The 21551-nt window shown below is 34.0% G+C and overlaps 1 protein-coding gene and 1 pseudogene across 1 annotated transcript; both read right to left on the bottom strand.

Moving 5' to 3' along the window:
- Positions 1 to 933: 933 nt before the first annotated feature.
- Positions 934 to 7217, bottom strand: LOC137638315 (uncharacterized). The gene is made up of 2 exons (XM_068370376.1): positions 5734 to 7217; positions 934 to 5304 (listed from the first exon to the last, which is right to left on the bottom strand). Exons 1-2 carry the CDS (start codon positions 5763 to 5765, stop codon positions 1917 to 1919), a joined length of 3420 nt encoding a protein of 1139 aa, XP_068226477.1. The 5' UTR covers positions 5766 to 7217; the 3' UTR covers positions 934 to 1916.
- Positions 7218 to 17548: 10331 nt separating this feature from the next.
- LOC137632194 (nephrin-like) overlaps positions 17549 to 21551 on the bottom strand; it is a 51168-nt pseudogene continuing 47165 nt past the window's right edge.

Consider the following 21551-nt stretch of genomic DNA (forward strand, 5'->3'; position numbering starts at 1 on the left):
TCGCTGCATTATCGATGCTGGTGCGTAGTGGATTAATGTCCTGTGCGCCTTCCTTAGTTTTCCTGGTGTAGTTTTAGGCACTATTAATCTACCTCGGCTTGCTCTTTCTGATATTTCTAGCTCCATGATGAGAGAGAGAGAGAGAGAGAGAGAGAGAGAGAGAGAGAGAGAGAGAGAGAGAGAGAGATTGCGTAGGACGAAAAAAAAAACTGATTCAGGAGAAATATAGCCAAGGAAAATATAATCTATTCAAATTTTTTTTCGTAAAAATATAGAGGAATGTTTATTCATAACGCAATATTTCCTGTAATAGAAAAGAAATAGTTTAAAAGAAAAACAGGATAAAAATGTTGAGATAAGTTGTTGGTGAGTGCTTCTAACACTTGCTATATATTTGAAATAGTTTTGCTTTTTCTCCATTAATATTATTTGTATAAGAAAGTATTTTTTAAATTAATGTTAAGGCTCATTTGATAAGACTCTCTAGACGGGGTAAGAACGTGTTATAATTCAAAAGGTTTTTATAAAATAGATGGATGCGTGCTAAGCTCTCATCTCGTTTGTTTCGTGAGATAAAGAAGTTATATTTTGGGCTTCAAAGAGGCCATTAAGCTCACCTGATCTATACAAATTTTAGATAAATATAAAAAGTTACCACTCGTTCATTAGGAACGAATCTATAGCTAGCCCGCTCTAGTTTCATTACTAAATGTTTAAAGCCTACTCATAAATGGTAGAGGGAAGGGACAGTGACAATGCCCTACCAAGCCGGACAATGCCCTAGAGACTGACTGTAAAGGATATTTCCATATATCCTTATCAGATTCTTTGAATGATGTTTATAGCATAATACCTCATAATATTGTGAAAATACAAGGGAGAAAATCAAATAGAGATAAGTTAACCAATATTATATTTATCAATAATATTTAAAGTTACATACAACTAGGGTTCCATATAAATAAGATAGAAATTACGAGAAATTATGAATGTTGATTAAATACAAAACAATATAAATAATTATTAAATTAACAAGAACAACAAATTCAAACAAGAATGAAGAACCCAACTATGAAATTACAGTTATGAAACAACCTCATTATTACTAGTTGCCCAATACTCTTTGAAGCAAATCAGTCAAATAATTCACGTCACAATAATACATAATAAAAGTTACGATAACAAGCACCAAATAGTAAAATAATAGCCAAAATATAACTAAAGATGCAAAATCAAAACAGAAAAATAAACATTAATATTAGTCACATTTATCACTGAATATTTGTCTCTCAAGAAATTAAACAGAGAAAAGCGATGTATACTACTATTCTCCTGTAGTACCGAGGAACATACACTAAGTCTTTCTCCTGCACAATTCCATTGGAAGTTAGGGTTAGGAAAAGCAGGGTTAGGAAAAGCAGACTTTTCCTTCACTTTTTGACTTTCTCTTAAAAATGTAACTATTCTTCCAAGAACAAAATGGGACTTCGTGACGGGTTAGGGACACACCCGCAGCTGTCCTCTGAAGCTTGAGAGAGTAGCACAGAAAGTGCTAGATTCAACAGAAGAGAGGTCCCAAGAAAACTAGCCAGGGACTCTCAAACAGGTAGTTACTTTAAACAAAAAATAAACAGGAAGTTACACTTGAATACCGTAATTTTTCCTTTACATAGGCCCTTTAACAAGTTAATTCCTTGGAATTTACAAACAAAATAGAAGAAATGTTTACTCCCTCAACTATTTACACAAGCAAGTTACATTAATTGCTTCTACTCAGTAAATCTGAAAAATGGTTAGATTGACCAGATATATATATAATCCTGTATTTATATTGTTGTAGGCCCAGAATTAATCTTAAAATCCTATCATTTCCTGATTTTAGAGTTTCCATGTAGGTAAGGGGCTTATGGTCTGTTTCAATGAAAAACTTTCCCATACAAATAATAGTGGAATTTTCGTACAGCCCAGAAGATAGCCAAACATTCTCTCTCAATGGTAGAATACCGTTGTTCTCTTGGGAGAAGTTTCCGGCTAGCATACGCCACTGGATAGGCTGTTTCTTCATCATACTGAAGGAGCACAGCTCCAAGACCAACTGAAGAGGCATCTGTCCTTAGAACAAAAGGTTTATTTATCTCTGGAATATGAAGAATAGGAGCATCAATGAAGTATTTCTTAATAATCTCAAATATGTTTTCTTCCTCACTATTCCATTGTAATGGTTCTTTCACTTCCTTTTTAAGCTTTGCTGTTAATGATGACGTTAAGCTAGACAAATTTGGGATGAACTGTCGATAAAAATTAACAGAACCTAAAAAGCTTCTTAATAACTTCTTAGTTTTTGGAATTTGAATTTGTTGCAAAGATAAAATTTTATCATTCAGGGGTCTGATTATATTATTACCTACTTCAAAACCCAAATATTTAACTTTCTCATAACAAAAATGACATTTTGATGGACGGGCTGTAAGACCATGATCTCTCAATCTTCGAAGTACCTCACTCAAGGTTTCAAAATGTTCCTGGAAAGTATTAGACATCACAAATATGTTATCAAAATAGATAGAGATACGATTCATTCCCTGAAAGATTTTCTTCATCAATCTAACGTAGGTGGCACATGCAGTAACTAGTCCAAAGGGTAGCCTCTTATATTGCATTAAACCACGGTAAGTAGGGAAAGCCGTTAGAGGTCTTGCATTAGGGTCCAACATAACCTGATGATAGGCTTTTGTGATATCCAATTCTGTAATAAAAGACATATTACGAAATTTAAATAAATCTTCATCAATTGAGGGCATAGGTTCAGAATCGAACTTTGTTACTGAATTGAGTGCACGAAAATCTAGTGCTAACCTGAATGTGTTGTCAGGTTTCTTTATCATGACAATAGGATTACAATAATCAGACTTACTTTCTCCAATTATCCCAAGTTTCAGTAATTTATCTACTTCTTTACATACTTCCTCCTTAAGATGTGCTGGTACTGGGTACATTTTCTTTCGAATAGGCTCTGTAGACGTTAATTCAATCTTGTGCATTATGGTAGAAGTACAACCTGGTATCTCCGAGAAGACTTCTGAAAAATTATCCAGTACTTCTTCTAGTTTCCCTTTTTGTTCTGGAGTTAAAGTTGGACAGATATCTAATTCAGAAGTTATTTCTTCTTCAACACAAGGTATAGGATCTTCGATGTCTTCGCTCAAAACTATTACATGAGAGGTTACACAGCAATAATCTGAAATTGAACTATTCAGATTTTCATCAGCCACTGATAACACATTCTGTGACCTGTAAAAATATGCCTTCAGCAAGTTAACATGAAATGTTTTTGGCTTACCTTTCACATCGATTATGTAATCAACACTATTGAGTTTCCGCAGAACTTTAAATGGTCCTTGCCATTCAACTAACAACTTGTTGTGTTCTGTTGGCAGTAATAGTAACACCTCATCATTGACTTTAAACTGCCTACGAGTACTTTTCTTGTCAAAGTACGTACTGTAGATTTCCATTGAAGTCTTTATATTTTCCTGGGCTATTTTTGAAGTTTCCTCTAGCCTGTTTCTAAGATCAAAAAGAAAAGAATAAACATTTTGGGTATCATTAGAAAGGCCAGTATTAGTCCATATCTCATTCAATATTAGTAGTGGTCCCCTTACTTGGTATCCATAAAGGAGTTCAAATGGGGAAAAACCAAGAGTGTCAGAAGGAATCTCCCTCATAGCAAACAGGGCACAAGGTAAATATCTATGCCATTCTCTAGGTTGCAAATGACACAATTTCTTCAATATAGATTTGAGAACAGAGTGTTGCCTTTCACAACGACCATTGCCAGCTGGATGATACGGAGTAGTAAACAATGGTTTTACTCCCAGCATTTGGTACACATGTTCCATAAGTTCTGATGTGAACTGCTTTCCTCTATCAGATATTATTTCCTTTGGTATTCCTACCCTAGAAAATATTTGCATAAGAGCATCTGCAACATCAACAGTGGTTATGGTCTTCATAGGAATTGCTTCAGGAAATCCTGTAGCATAATCAATCATTGTTAAAATAAACCTGTGACCTTCAGATGTGCTTGGATTCAGTGGACCCACTATGTCAATTCCTACTCGGCTAAAAGGAATGGAAACTACTGGCATTTTTACCATAGAGACCCTTTTATGTCTACCTTTACTTGTGTTCCTCTGACAGTTATCGCAAGATCTACAATATGCATACACATCTGTACACATTCCTGGCCAGAAATATAATTCTCTGATTTTTTTTAGGGTTTTGCGATGACTAAAGTGTCCTGCCACAGGTAAATCATGAGCCAATTTAAGAACAACCTTTCTAAGTTTAAGAGGAACAAATAAATAAAATTTATTGGCAATTCTTGAATTGTTTGCATTTATAATTTCCTTATACAAAACTTCATTTCTCCGTACATACCTGTACTCCACTTTTGAGTTTTTTGTTATGGTGTTGGCTTTACAGTCTTTCCTGATCGATTCCAGTGTGGAACATTCATTTTGCAATTTTATAAAGTCAATAGGAGTAGTCTCAAGGGCTTCTACATCAGGAAAAACTAATGGGTGAACAACTTTCCTTGAAGCTGAACGAGTTGTTATATTGACGTGTTCAATAGCTTTACCTTTTTCTGTAGGCAGATGGTTTCTTCGAGGTTCCTCATCAATGGAGTTCAAAGGGGGGCAGTCTCCATCTTCAGGAAAAAGAGCACCTTCAATGTTACCTAAAAGTACTGTACAAAACTTAATTGGGGCAATGACAGCATTAACCTTTCCAGTAAACCATTTACATCCAATATAAACTGGTAACACTGGAAAAACATTTTTCCTTCCTAAATAATCAATTAATGATGATTTTGGCAATTCCCTCTCATTCAAGTTAGGAAACAGGTCTTTGGATACAATACATGTAGAACAGCCAGTATCACGTAAAATGGTAGAAACAAGAGAACCATTAACCACACCATGAGTAAATGGAGCTCTAGAGTGAGTTTCTTTAGAAACATAGCGACCAACCTTATTTGATCCTGCTTTGTTCGATGAAGTGCCAGGAGTAGAAGTCATTGCAGCTTTACCTTTAGGACAGGATCGTGCCATGTGTCCAGCTTCACCACAAACATAGCAAAGTGGTGTTGGCCTTTGGGTGACAACTGGAGATGGTTTAGGATTTAGACTTTTCTTTTGGGTCTGCTTATCCCCAGGATAACATCTATGTGCACCTGCAAATCTGTCTGCTGCTTCGGCAACATCTTTAGCTTTCCATAATTCCTGCTCCTTAATAAAAAGTCTGATGTCATGTGGTAAGAGTGAGAAATTGATCAACAACAATAAATTCTCTTAAATTTTCAAAAGAATCATCAACATCACTTGAATGAAACCAATAATCAAAGTGTCTAAAGAGTTGAGTCATAAATTGAGAAAAATTAATCTTAGAGCTCATCTTAGCAAATCTGAATTCTTTACGGTACTGTTCAGGGGTCCTCTTAAAAGCCCTTAAAACAGCAGCTTTTAAACTTACATAATCTGCAATTTCTTCTTCAGAAAGGGTAGAATAAATATTTAAAGCAGTGCCCGAAAACAATAACGCCAAACGGGTAGCCCACTCACTAACAGGCCACTCACATAAGGAAGCAACACTTTCAAATCTTATTATGTAAGCAGTTATGTCCTCATCTTCATTATAAGGAAGAAGTCTTGGTGGTTTAATACCACTTACCTTAGGAGCAGTACTTTCCTGAATACCATCATCAATTCTTTGTTTATCAAGAGCTAGCTTTGCTTCCTCAAGCGCTAATCTTCTTTCTTCTAAACTTCTATCAATTTCATATTTCCTAAGTTCTCGTTCTTTAGCCCTTTCTTCTCGTTCTTCTCTCCTTTTCTTTCTTTTCTTCTCGTTCTTGTCTCTCCTTTTCTTTCTTTTCTTCTCGTTCTTGTCTCTTGTTCCTTGTTTTCTTCTCTTTGTAATCCTGCTTCATATTTTCTTGTTGCCCATTCACCAAGTCCATTTCCTTCCAAACCAATTCTTCTTCCTTGCTCGATCCAATAGGAAAACTGTAATTCAGACATTGTATGAAACTAGAGCAAACAGTTACTATTAAACTAGCGTGTTGCCAAGGACAGTAACAAGTCTTGATTTTATGGTGGAACCTAAATAGAAAATATAATAAAGAAGGCTCGAATAGACCATAAAATATACTTCCAGTCCACACACTAACAGTCAAAATACTAAAGAGCTTTCAACTACTTAGAACTCACTTTTCTTGAATGCTAACACGCATTAAGAAACAAGGGTCAGCATTTGCTGGACTCCTTAACTAGGGTAACTCGTGGAATTTACTATGGCTCCAACACTATCATGCTTGGCGTAATTCCTGTCCCCTCTAGGCAATTACGATAGTCAAACTCCTTCACCCTTAAAGTCACTTAAAGATTTGTTCACAGAGGCTGTACTATATTGAGCATGCGCAACAAACTCTTACTCACCCCGCAAAATATACATGTGATAATGTCTAAGTGAATTTCACCTTGATTCCCACAACATATGCAGTATTATCCTGGCAAAGGTCGCCAATATGTAAAGGATATTTCCATATATCCTTATCAGATTCTTTGAATGATGTTTATAGCATGATAATACCTCATAATATTGTGAAAATACAAGGGAGAAAATCAAATAGAGATAAGTTTACCAATATTATATTTATCAATAATATTTAAAGTTACATACAACTAGGGTTCCATATAAATAAGATAGAAATTACGAGAAATTATGAATGTTGATTAAATACAAAACAATATAAATAATTATTAAATTAACAAGAACAACAAATTCAAACAAGAATGAAGAACCCAACTATGAAATTACAGTTATGAAACAACCTCATTATTACTAGTTGCCCAATACTCTTTGAAGCAAATCAGTCAAATAATTCACGTCACAATAATATATAATAAAAGTTACGATAAGCACCAAATAGTAAAATAATAGCCAAAATATAACTAAACAAGATGCAAAATCAAAACAGAAAAATAAACATTAATATTAGTCACATTTATCACTGAATATTTGTCTCTCAAGAAATTAAACAGAGAAAAGCGATGTATACTACTATTCTCCTGTAGTACCGAGGAACATACACTAAGTCTTTCTCCTGCAAAATTCCATTGGAAGTTAGGGTTAGGAAAAGCAGTCTTTTCCTTCACTTTTTGACTTTCTCTTAAAAATGTAACTATTCTTCCAAGAACAAAATGGGACTTAGTGACGGGTTAGGGACACCCGCAGCCGTCCTCTGAAGCTTGAGAGAGTAGCACAGAAAGTGCTAGATTTAACAGAAGAGAGGTCCCAAGAAAACTAGCCAGGGACTCTCAAACAGGTAGTTACTTTAAACAAAAAATAAACAGGAAGTTACACTTGAATACCGTCATTTTTTCCTTTACAAATATATATATATATTTGTGTGTGCGTGTGCCATGTTCTCCATCTCTTTAAACTTGAACTATTCCCTGCCGTAGATACCATTGTATTCAAAGTTTGTCTACTTAATCTCTTGACAAAATTATTTCTTCAGATGCTTGGTAATTGTGTCTGTGATACTGAATACATTTTGCTATTTGATTATCTATTTTTTTTTTAAGATTCAGCAAAACTAGAGAATTTATTTCCAATAAAAACATACACGGAATCCATCACGAACAAAATTTAATTGTCGACTGATTAGAATCTGCCCCAATTAAATCGATTCGAATCGCCAATTAATTCATATTGATTGATATTTGAACTGAGAGCCCAATTGTAATTAAAGTGAGCCGAAGGAAAAGTATTTTCTTCTTTTATGACAATCCCTTATAAGCTTTAGATAGTGTTTAGAAGTTGCCTCATGAAGGTTTGGGTTTTATTGCTTGTAGCCAAATGCACAAAATTTAGAAGAGTAAATATAGAATCATTCACCTACACTGTTAAATATTTGCCGGAGAAAAATAAAACGGTAAAAATCCTGGAATAGATGTTGCCAGACATTTATCGTTTTAAAAACGGATATATTGAAGTAAATGGGTGATATTACGGTCACCAGGCCGTATGAGATAATAACAATGTAAGGTAAAATTACGTTCGTGTTTATTTTACCGAAATACGGCTGAGAACCGTATATTTTTACGGATAATTTTCGAATAAAATTACGTTTATTTTTATCAGTGTACATTATTGTTTGAGGTAGATTCTGTGCTGTAGAAAACAAGATAGAATTCCAATTGCTTGAGATAAAACCATGAAACACCCGTTTTTAAACTTTCATTTAAAATTCTCAACATTAACTTCAAGTTCCTCCTGGAAGTTGATTCTTTCAAGTCCAACATTGACAAATAAAAAGACACCATTCCATCCCATTGGGGTGATCCACTGATGCTGAAGAATCGTGTCGTTCTCTAGAAAATCTTCTCTTTCTGAACTGGATTCAGATTCAAATCTTTTGGATATTTTTTATCATGGTTTACCAGTTTCTTTCATGCTGCCTGGAAGTTTTCCTAATGTTGAAGAGTTGTATAATAGCCAAACAAACAGCTTACAGGAGTAGGCCAGGGTCATCAAAATTGCTCGCTGATTGGAAAAACCAACAGGGAAAATGGAGAGGTAAAACACTTCATGGTTATTCTGAACTGAGATTTTTAAGGATATATAAACGCAGTAATAATCAGCTTCCGGATAGCATGAATATTATCTCGGACTGTACGCGTATGTACAGTATACGCGATATGGGTTCATAATTGTACACAGGTGACTTTTTTTTCTCCTTAAGCATTATTTTTTTAATTGCGTCATTCAAGTTTTTATGAATGAATGTATTTATGCTTGTTTATACCCAAAAATAAAAGGTAATTGATGGTGTGATGTCCTCTTTAATGAATATTTAAAACACAATTTGCTGTGACCTGGAGAAATTTGTATATTTGGTTGTTCCTTGTGATTTTTCATAAAATCCGAAACTGAAATTGTTATAGGTATGACTTTTGGTGCAGGCTACTGATTTAAGTAGTGACAATTGTTATATTGTGATTGCAAACTCATAGTGTCTTCCAACTTTTTGTGGAAAAGGACAATTCTGGAGTGTGAGGAATGTGTGATGAATATAAGAAGCAGTTTATTTGTAGCTTTAAAGCGTAAATTTCTCTCTATTGTAGACAAACTACCATATCTAAATGTTACAATTTCTCCAAAAGGTTGGTATTTGTAACATTTCAATAACTTAATAAACCAACTTGAGTGTGTAGTACGAAATGTTTCCTTAGTAATGTCGTTACAGAACATTCATTAGTGAGAGCTACTGTTGTTATTTTAAAAGTTAAAATCCTTTTTATTTTTTTTGGAGAATAGATTCAATATTAAAAAGCGTTTGTAATGATGTTTTTGTCATTCTTTTCCACATAAATTTACAAGGATACTTAGATCACTTTATTATATCATTTTAGGCGTGAAGATATTTGTAGTCGATAAAAATTTTATTTTACTGCCAAAATCTCTCTCTCTCTCTCTCTCTCTCTCTCTCTCTCTCTCTCTCTCTCTCTCTCTCTCTCTGAAAGGGAATAAAATCACTTGTATGAGGATCCCTACTCATATATTATGAAATAAATCCTGGTAAACGTTTTATTTTTTTTTACACTGCATAAACCCACTTTATCCCTAAGAAGTGTTTAGTGTTGACTAAATGTCCGATTGTGGAGCTGTTTGGTGTAGGCGATTAGTTCGGGCATAATTATATGATCTGGATGGCACTGTATCGCAATAAGGTTTTATTGAAACTTCTTCCGGGCTGAAAGGAAACCCGTGTTTGGCTGAGAGGTCAAATTCACCTACCTTGGTCTATTTATATCTTCCTTTCGCACCCTAGTTTTTCGTTATTCATATGCACTGAGATGTCACCATCTATCTTGTTAACGACATTTTCTTAAATGTAGTCGTAAGGGCTGAATTACCGTTAAATTATCGATAAATATCTGTACACAGGCTGTAATTTTTTTTTTTTTTTTTCGATAATGTAACATTGTTTACGTGCCTATATGACTCTTCTAGCAATATCTGTGTGCTGCACTTTTGAAAAGACCAAATGTAATTCACTTCGGTGAATAGTCTTCAAACGTCTGATAAATACCAATATCTTATTTTCAGTAGTATTTATTGTGTGCACTTTGTATTTCGTGCAGTATTCGCATGATGGAGCATATTGGATCGCTTCACGAAAGTTGGAAAACTTGTTTATTGGATTGAGCCGGTCTTGGCGAGGGATAATTAGATTTTCAAGGCGCAGGTGGATATCTTTCCAATAAGGCATCCAACACCATCACTCGCAAATAGATTTATAAAAGAATAGATGTCAAAACGGGACAGCATCCCATTACCGTGGAACCATTTTTATGGACTCTCTCTCTCTCTCTCTCTCTCTCTCTCTCTCTCTCTCTCTCTCTCTCTCTAAAGGTTTATAGTTTTCTTCAACAGACGTTCAGGGAAATTAATATCGTACTTGAAATAACGAGTAAAATTAAATGTTCATAAAATCCATCTAATGTGAAATAGCGTTATGCTAATTCATTAAAATTATTCACTCGTCTGCATCATGAAGTATCAGACGCTATTTAGAATGCTCTACTTGACAGCGAAAAAAGCAACGAAGAATTTTATGAAAACTTAAAGATTAAGGCCATTAAGGAATGAGGAGTATTAAATGCTCTTGGGGAAGACTGATAAACGTAATGTAATAATCCTGATAAATGATTAATGGAAGAAGGGTGTGGATGCGATGAGACAAGGGCAAAGATATGTGTTTCTGAAGGGTAAGGAGATCTGGGTGGTAAACAGATGAATAATCCCGACTAGAAGAGTTTAGGGAGGGAAGAAATTTCAAAATATGCCAAATGAGATTTCAGTAGATATGATATAAGGAATAAACTCGAAATTGAGGAGAAAGTAGCATAGATTTGATTAGAAATGAAAGGAAGTTCCATGAAACTATTTTCTTTTAGTATTGCAGGATAATCGAAGTAAATATACATTGATATGATGGAGGTGATCTGTATTGATAATAACATATAAAAAATGGTAAGATATGCTGACTTTAATAATCATAAATGGTAAGGAAAAATAGATGAGATGAAAAAATCGACATGGATTGAGAAAGAGATACAAGGAAAGGAAAAGCCATGTAATCACCAACAGAGGTGAATTCAACCCACAGCGCATTATTTCTTCATTCTTTTACTAAGCATCATTATATTTACTGCCCTTCTTTTTTCGCTCTTTTACTACATCTTCACTTTCCAGGACCTCTCTCTCTCCCCTTTAGGAAATTCATCAAGAGCATAATTTCTTTTAGAAATGGCCGGGTTACGATCTCTCAGGGATTATTTGAAAGAAAAATTATAAAGAAAATTTGATTAAGGTGTTATGAGAAGATTGGAAGTCCTAATATCCTGAAAGGAAACTTGCAGATGTGTATCCATTGTGCCTCATTCTTTCATGTTTTAAAATTTGATGTTATTATAGTCTCTAATCAAGAATCACGTTAGGAGAAGAGCCTCTTTGGACGTTGTCGAGCAGATTATGAGAAGATTTACATGTCTGTGAAATCGCAAATTTTATTGGGTTCTATGAATCAGAGATCTTTGCTAATTGTGTTATTAATTCAAGATGGGATTCTTCTCCAGGAGTTAATCAAGAATAATATTTTAATTGATCATGATATTATGTAGATCAGGGGTTCCTTACCAGAGGCACATGTACCTCCAGTGGTACATTTTTACTCTTCAGGGGTACACATAGGATCAGAGAGTATAGGCAGATTGAATAATAGAGTTATTTCACAATATTAATTTCATTGTTTCTCTTTTTCATCCTAAATTTTAGGGGTACACGAGAATCTATAGAAATAGGCAAGGGGTACAGAAGAACAAAAAGGTTGGGAACCTCTAATTCTAGATGATGTAGGAGATTAATGGAGAACGCTAATATTGTCATTAAGGGATTAATGTCAAGACCTTCTGTCGATCAAAGATTAATTTTGTGGATTTTCTCTCATGGATGTTTTCATTTCCTTAATAGCTTCATTTTGAATTGTTCCTCGGTAGAACAACAGGATCTTCAGAAATTAATGTTGTTTATATTTCTACGTGTTTACTAATTTTCTTATTAACAAACTTTGGCGTGATTATGTAGCTGAAGAGGAAGAACAAAACGTCTTACAAACTATTTAAGCAAAGTTTTGGTCGGTAGAAACAGAAAAAAAGGGGTGGCGGGAGGGGGGGTGGTGGTGGTTGGGGGGGGGGGGTTGGTCGGACCTTTTTGCTCTATAATTTTTTTCACTGTTGGAAGGATTCTTATATTCTATCATTTTTTTTTTTTTTTTTTGCTGTAGGAAGGATTCTTGTATTCTATAGCTTTGATTTCCATTTGTGATTTTAATGAAACTTACTTGAATTGGTGATTAGATATTTTTTCCATGAATACTTTGCATTGTTCATTAACTTGAGCTGTTCCTATGGTCTGTGAATAAGAGATCTCTTGTTATGGATTTCAATGAGTGCTTCATTTATCGTTAATATATTATTAATGAAAAATATATTATATATCAAACCAGTTTGAAATAAATATGGGACATCGTTTTATACATTTTAACAAGGAAAAAAGATATATATATATATATATATATATATATATATATATACACATATGCATGCATATATATACACATATATTTGCATATATATGTATATATATATATATATATATATATATATATATATATATATATATATATATATATATATATATATATATATATATATATATATTTATATATATATATACATATATATATATATATATATATATATATATATATATATATAAATATATATATTATACTTTTTGTGATATATTCACTAAAGTCTTATTCTTGTGAAGATACTTGGTTATTAAAAAAAACTTTATATTATTTTTAACTTTGTTTATCGTCACTAGATGCTCGTGCTGAGGAGGTACGAGATGTACAGAATATTGAGTCATTGGAAATGTTTAATTCTCGTTTCCTGAATCTGTTCATCTTTTACCAAAATATCTTCCACGGAAGAGTCGTTAAGAAGCGCGTGTGGCGAGAATTATGAATAGCGTAAGTCTCTTTTTGCAACTCTTTATACGAACCAAATATGATTTGAGGCGCAAGTTTCATACGTCTGACAGCTTGTTAATGACTCAAACGGGCACAAGAAAGAATTTAGGTTTTGCAGAACTTTATTTCTATTCGACCACGTAGATCACTCAACCGAAAGGTTTCTCTTAATGAAATTATTAAAATCTTTATTACAATGGTATCCTCTCATATTTTGATATATATATATATATATATATATATATATATATATATATGTAATATACGGGAAATATCAATTCATGATATCGCACTTGCTTCCTTTTATTTTTGAGATGCCAGTTTTATACAGTGGCGATCTCTATCCTTCCCCGGCTGTCACACGCAAATCTCCCATCACTATAAACTTGACGTTTGGATTCTTTAATCTGTTGTATTTTCTAACACTTTGTACATCCCGTTTTGTGTATGTTGTTGGTATTTGCAGCTCCCCAAAACGTAGTGAGATTTTTCCAATGTTTTCATTTTGTTTTGTGCTCTTCCTGTTTTTCCAAAAACTCTGGAAGTCCAACCAATTAAGTAAACATTTTTCAATATCATTAGAAAATATTAGTTCTCTTTATTTATTTGATAAATATTAGGGTTACTTTAATAACCATGAAAATAAAGATTTTTGAGGGAATGTCAAGATAAGAAGTGCTCGATGTTTATGAGTTTACAAGATAATGATTCCCAATATAGTGTTTGAAAATGTAGTTACCATATTGCAAAAAAGATATATAAAAAGTTATTTTTCCAATTTTACTCATTATTGAAATTACTAGTTTTCTTAAGCACATTCGGCGATTAACTTTAATTCCTTGACCCATTTTATTTTGGTTCATGAATAATGCAAATAAAAATTCCATTTGCGTTATGGAGCCACGACAGAGAAACTTAAAAGAAATCTAATTACCTCTGGTCGTAATCTGGCCTTGGAAGGGAAAAAAGAGGACATAGGAAAAATCCTGCTAACTCCTTAGCTGATTGAGAGGCCCGTCCACAGAAGAAGAAAAATCGAAGGACTAGAGAGGCGTAAGGAAAAGGATTGCGCATTTGGTTCGGGAATAGATATTAGTGCCAAGGAATGCGAGAAGGAAATCTGTCATCCAAACTCATCAATGTCGGTGTATTTTTTTTAATTCATTATCTTGAAAATAGGAGAATGGGACCACATCTGCTTTTCAGTGGAATAGGAATTGAGAAGAAAATTATATTAGCATGTTTAATTCTTTATAACATGAAGAAAATATGCGAGAATTGCTCGAGTAAATGTCATGTTATTTGGACTGAGGCATTAATAAATAACATGAAATGATTTGGTTAAGTATACGATATTCAAAATTCAAAACATTTTGTTTTAGTTGCATAGATATCATTATGGGCTGAATTATTGACAATGATCCATAATCCCAACTTTACAAGGAGGAATGTCTGAACTCATCCGTTAAGTTTTTAATGAGTCCTTCACACCAATCGCTTATAGTAAGTGGAATTATCGACTTTCCTCTGTATTTATTTAATTTTAACCATCCGCTTTAAATGGTGCTTTATCAAACCAGTAAGTGATTTATTTCGCAATTTCTTGCATTGCCTGAGGTTAATTTGCGCAGCCACATGTACCTTCGTCTCACCAACTAATGAATGGACATATGGTCAAAATGACTGTGATTGACATTAATGGCTGTTATAATGTTTTCAGGTGACCAAAACAGCACATTTCGCGTTGATATTTATACTTTGCATAGAAGTAGCTCAAGACAAAGAAAAGGGTGGAGAGAAAGGGGGCAGTGGGTCATAGTGAAACCTGAGAGCCATTGAAGTGAAGTGAGTGCATCAAGTATTACATATCAGGGAGATCTTCCCTCTGCATCTTTTAACAAAACGGTATGTGTGGGATTTCTGATATTTTTATACACTCGACTATTGGCAGTTCTCAAAAATCTTGTTCAGTCAAATATGTGGTTTAATTGCAACTAGCGTTGAAAAAGACTGGACTTCTAATTTACATAATTTAACAGTAGACTCGTTTCTAATCTAGAGGTTGGTGTACTCTGATTTTGATCAGCAATAGGTTTGATAAGGATGTGCTCTTAATTTCAATACAAGCCAGCACTCCGATATTACGATATGTGATTTTTAAACTTTCGGAGTAACCAAATATTTGGTTAAGATTTTGAAACAAGAAAATATCATAAGAACATAATTGCTTAGTTCCAGAATAACATGCAAGGAAATAGGTTATAGCCAAATGCCGTGGTTTATTTATTGAGAAACTCGAATAGAGAGAATTAAAATCCAGGCACCTTAGCCGGTATTGAAAAATATGATTGTAGGTCTTTGGGAATGGAATTCAGGTGTCTAGTACGAAAGTAATTCCCGTAATATAACTTCTCTTTCTCTATTTCTTTAAACTATATTCTTTAAGAAAATTAACTGCCGAGCATTATATTTATACCCGCTTTTTAAACCTCTGCTCTACCTTCATTCCCTCTTAGTTTCTTCGTCTCTGCTTTACAATTTCTAACTTTTACTTTATATTGCAATTGCGTGGTTTTCTCTTAGTTCTGCCTTGGCTTTGAATGTCTTTCCCGGCCTCATTGCTTGGCTACATGGCACAAATTCCATAGATATTTCCTTCACATGAAGTTTTATATATTTTGTGACTGACTGTCTCGTGGTTCCTTTCCTTGCGTCCACCTCATCCGATAAGAATTCATATTAATATTGTACATTTTTACCTGACCACAAACATAATTACGCTCAAATAGTTTTTCAGTTGACTTGCTGATTTATGAAATATTCGCGATATGGTGGAAGAGCAGATGTGATGAACTTATTCTTCCAACTAATTCTACCGTTACACTTATTAGTTACAGTCTTTTACATTGATAATCATAATAATTGTGAATAAAATATTAAGGAGTTCACATGTTTGTTTTTAATTGGTTTTAAACTGTCACTGTTTATTTTTGGATAATGCACTTATTGCTTACAGTTCATTTCCAAATATATCTTTGTTAGATGTTATGAGAGAGAGAGAGAGAGAGAGAGAGAGAGAGAGAGAGAGAGAGAGAGAGAGAGAGAGATCCAAGTTAAAGTTGCTAAGGAAAGATTTTGGAGATATAGACACATTTTGACTATTATCAGTAAGTTATTTTGGTTGATCTTTGTAGTGTTACACTTGCATTTAATCATAATCTTTATTTTTTTTGGAAAGAGATACAACCAAAATTTAAAACATCTTGTGCCTACCATATGAAAAAAATACTTCTCAGAATTTGTTTTTGCGAACATTATTTCGTTCTCTGAGGCCGTGAAATAAGTTCGTTTTCGTTAGACCTTTTTCTTGGATTTCATTCCTTATTTCTAGAATCGCTTACCAGGGTTTCATGCAGCTGCCAAAAGCTGGGAAGGTTTTTATTTTTTCTCCTAAAGAGACACAAATCTTTACATTACTGGTTTCTGTTAGTCTTCATATGTTGATTGATTATATTCTTTATAATGTAATTTACAAGGAAAAATTCATAGTTCTTTCTGCTGACTGATGAATTTAAAGAAGAGGGTTCAAGTTTTAATTAAAACTGTGAGAGAGAGAGAGAGAGAGAGAGAGAGAGAGAGAGAGAGAGAGAGAGAGAGAGAGAGAGAGAGAGAGAGAGACTGCAACAAAAGTTAAAGTGAGAACGTGCTTGAATAAAGGTGTGAAATGGAATATGTCATTTGCTGGGTTAGAATTTTAAATATTTTTCGCAGTTTAAAGGGACATGGCTAGTAACTTGCCGATGAAAAAATTCCAATGAAATTTGCATTTTTGATTTTAGACTATTAAGATATGCATAAGAAATCAAGAGTAAAATGGTATAGAGCTGTAGATCTTTTCGGAAGCTGATTATTACATTAGTTCTTTAATGGTGTTAGTACAACCGATGGGTATGTGTTAATCTTGCTTAGAAAAATCTAATAGATATAATCATTAAAGGTAAATTCAAGTCGAAGGTCTTCCATTGTTTACGTAAGACAAGTGTTTATTATGTAGCCCTTGCCGTAGCCTAATGCTGTAATGCTGGGATCACACCAGTCATTTCTTGCTTGAGGTTTTCGCCAACCTCCAGTGGATGATTAAGTGTTGTAGCATCACACTACGATCTCGCGGTTCGAGGAGCTAAGAGGAAAGTGTAAACAGAATCGACTAGCTGACATCATCATGGCACATAGAAATGTTCTAACTGTTACAGTAATATGTATTCTTGGAATGTTACTTGAATTGAATAATTCTACAACTAACACAGGATGAACAAAACATATTTTTTTCATCTCCTGAGGCTTGTAGGACCTAAGATTGCCAAGCAAGAGCACGTCCTATTTGGAGTAGCTATTTTGTTTATTTAATCCGAAGTCATGCTCGCGGTTTGCGCTGGCTGCTTCCAGTCCAGTCAGGAAGCCAATACCTCCAGCAAAATGCTCCCGGTTTCCCATTTTTGGCAGCAACGGCTCTCTGCTGGTGAAAAAAGCCTGATGTGATTCCAGCTTAAGAGGTAACCGTTGTACCTTGAGTATAAAGCGTATATTGAAGAGTTTGGATGTTTATATTTATGTAAATATGTGCTCTTACACTCTCTTAAGGCGTATAAGTAATATTGCGTATATTACGTAATTGTAAAACCCGGAACACTTTTATATTTTTCACTATAAACTGGGTTTGTTCCTCATGAATATAGCTTTCTACTTTCTCAGCAATTCTTCGGGGAAAGAGGCTGCCTCCCCAAGCCATATTTCCCGGTTTCCGCAGACACTGATACATATTTATAGCCGAGAGAATTGGTGGATGGTAGGCCAGAAACGATCCATGGGTCAAGCAAACGTGATTCAATCAGGATGTTAGATTACTCTGTGCAAACGCACAGAGTCAATTAACATATAAAGTTTGCAGAAGTTAGATTAATATGGCTCTGCATCATAGATTAAATCCAATAAACACACTTCACTCAAAATACGCTGCTAAATGTCGCACTTTATCAAACTAAAACATCTTATTCACGATCGAGTACTGTACACAGTACACTTTATATTGTAACATACAAGTGATCCAGAATTTTCTGAACTGCATGACTGTATGTGTGTTATATACTGTATTAAAAAGTAGAGAATGTTGTGTACAAACATTAAAAAAATACAAAATAAAGACTAGCCACGGTAAACGCAAAATATGGTGACCTATTTGGTCAAGTCTCTGACTGGTGATCGCTAGACTGGGTTTCGTGTCCCGCTCAAACTCATTAGTTCCTTTAGAGGCTACAACCTGTTCCTAGCTTGGATGGAGTGGGGCTTAGGCACGAATCATATGTATACATATTCAGTCTTTAGGGCATTTTCCTACTTAGCTAGGGCAATGTCACTGTCCCTTGCCTCTGTCATTCATGAACGGCCTTTAAACCTTCAAATGCTCATGCATGGACCCCTAATGCAAAACTTTAATCTATCCTTTACATTTTTTATTGATTTGTAACTTACAAATTACACTATTGTAAGGCAGACGAGCCACTGTACTTTCAGTACTAGTTCCAGAGCTGGGAGTGCTGCGTCTATATTTATATATAGAGAAAATAAATAAAACAAGAATTTGAATAGCAAGTGACATAGAAGGTTAAAGATGATTGCATCTATAACGTTCAACTCCCCCCCCTCTCTCTCTCTCTCTCTCCTCTCTCTCTCTCTCTCTCTCTCTCTCTGGTGCTGAATATTTTCTACAATTTAGAAATAATTCCTAGCAAAATCAATTATTGAAAATGAAACACATGAGTCCTGTTAATTTCTCTCTTACTCATAATTATAACAGTTCTCGTTGGCAAAGATTGTGCCATCAACACTCTCAAAACAACACAACACAACACAAACATAAGTGCTATGGAAGTATAAATTACAACAAAAACAACTTGAATCTCACTTTATGACAGATACACTTAATATAAAGTGCCTTAGGTCAAGTAGTAAACTTCACAAGCAAGAAGAGCTTTGGATACTTATTTTTTTTATGATGTGTCATAACGTCTCTAATCTTCTTAATCCTTTCTCTTCTGACACAATTTATGGAGTCATATCAAGAGGGTAGAAAAATTTAACTCTTTGTTGTATTAGGTGTCGAGAACTTTTTGGATTCTGTTCGGAAACACGAAACAATACTTTTACCACAATTAACGGCTAATGATTTAATTTAAATGTTGTGCTATATGGAAATGTCAATTAAGCAAAGTATTTCTTGTTGTATTTGATTTGTGAACCGTTTGAAAAAGAAAATCATTAAACAAAACATTTTTCGGCTCCCTCATTATTCAAGGAACAATGAAGTTTTACCTCGAATATTAATATGAAAAACACTTTTGTCTTCGCTCATGCATTGTTTACTCGGTAAATTAAACATTCAACTTTCTCTCTCTCTCTCTCTCTCTCTCTCTCTCTCTCTCTCTCTCTCTCTCTCTCTCTCTCTCTCTCTCTCTCTCTCTCTCTCCGAAATTTACTACCGTTCATTCTTGTGATTTGATTTCTGTTAGGATATCTCACGCGGTATTCTGTCAAAAAGTGTCCAATATGTAATTGTGAATTCCTTGAAATTTCATCATGCGTGGACTAGCTTTTGTAATAGGATCTCAATATTCATGAGACAAAGGAGTTAAGGGGAAAGTGTATGGTGCAAAAGCATTACGGGAAAGGTGATATTACCGTTGTATGGTGCAAGGGATTACGGGGAATGGAATATTACAAATGATGTGATGCAAAGAAACATGAGACTGGAGGAAATGACTGGACGTGAAATTAGGAAGCTTCAAGTCTTTCTTAATAAAGTGATAAAACATGAGAGAGAGAGAGAGAGAGAGAGAGAGAGAGAGAGAGAGAGAGAGAGAGAGAGAGAGAGAGAGAGAGAGAGAGAGAGTCGCTTATATTAGTATTCACTACGAAAGTATGAATTCAATTTGTGTGTATAATGTATTATACAGACCTACCCTATGGGAAACTAAGGTTAACGTGGTATAACCTTCCTAAATATTTTTTTAACATCAATTCTGTTTTTTTTTTTTTTTTTTTTTTTTTTTTTTTTTTTTGTCAAAAAGAAATCATAAAACGGATTATTCTCAGCATCATCCATCTGCAGATAAAACCATTCTTAGAAAATACAGGGATGAAATGTCTGCTGATGATTAATTGTACTTGCTGTATAATTACTCATACAATTCTCTCTCTCTCTCTCTCTCTCTCTCTCTCTCTCTCTCTCTCTCTCTCTCTCTCTCTCTCTCTCTCTCTCTCGTATGATTTCTTATTAAATTCGAGTGGTGATATATTTTAGTTTCCCCCCAAATCAGAAATGTAATTGCGGTGTTTATGAGGGGAAAACATTGTTACGGTGAAGTGCCCATCAGAGATGACAATTATAACCGGTTTAAAGCGTAATGAGACTTTTAGGGTCATTGAAAAAGCTTAAAATGGTGTTCCACAAGGTCTTTGGTTGTTCCATACCATACGTACAACTGCTAGTAATAGGTGAATTGAAATAGTAGGAATTTCTCATAATTTCCTTCGCCTTTTTTTTAGACAAGAAAGATATTTTCCCGATAGTTTTATATATATATATATATATATATATATATATATATATATATATATATATAATATATATATATATATATATATATATATGCAGAAGAACCACAGGGAAAATGAAAATACAGAATATACACTTGAGTCCTGACTAGTTTCGTGATACTTCCTCAGAGGACTGATTTATTGAGAGAGGTTTCTTACAATTTATAGGGAAAGCAAAAGTACGAACATACATATAGAGATTTAGAGAACAATGACACTCCCTTACCCGCTACCTGGGCTTGACTCAGGTGTGAGGAGGAGGAGTCCGCAAGCTCGTTAGACACCTGCTAAAAAGGGTCATTTCTAGTGGCGGGTATATTCTTGTTTTCTTCTAATTTTACTTTCATTACAGTTATTTATATGTCAATGTGGTAGCCTTATCTATATAAATACATAAGCAAAACATACACAAAAATACAAATACATACACATATATACATATATATATACATATATATATACACACATACATACATATACATATATATGCATATATACACACATACACATACATATACATACACATACACATATACATATATATACATACATACAGATACAAATACATATACATATACATAAATACTTACACATACACATACATATACATACACATACATATATACATATATATACACATACATATATACATATATACACATACATACTTATGCATATATACATTTATATGTATACAACATTAATATCATAAACATATAATCATGTA

The sequence above is a fragment of the Palaemon carinicauda genome, chromosome 3 (assembly GCF_036898095.1).
Source record: "Palaemon carinicauda isolate YSFRI2023 chromosome 3, ASM3689809v2, whole genome shotgun sequence".
Taxonomy (NCBI): domain Eukaryota; kingdom Metazoa; phylum Arthropoda; class Malacostraca; order Decapoda; family Palaemonidae; genus Palaemon; species Palaemon carinicauda.

Bases quoted from the DNA above. Each gene is read 5' to 3' on its own strand.
- LOC137638315 (XM_068370376.1), bottom strand. From the start codon at position 5,765: ATGATGGTATTCAGGAAAGTACTGCTCCTAAG. The intron at 5,305-5,733 runs GTAAGTGGTATT...ACATGACATCAG, and splicing joins AGGAAAGTACTGCTCCTAAG to ACTTTTTATTAAGGAGCAGG.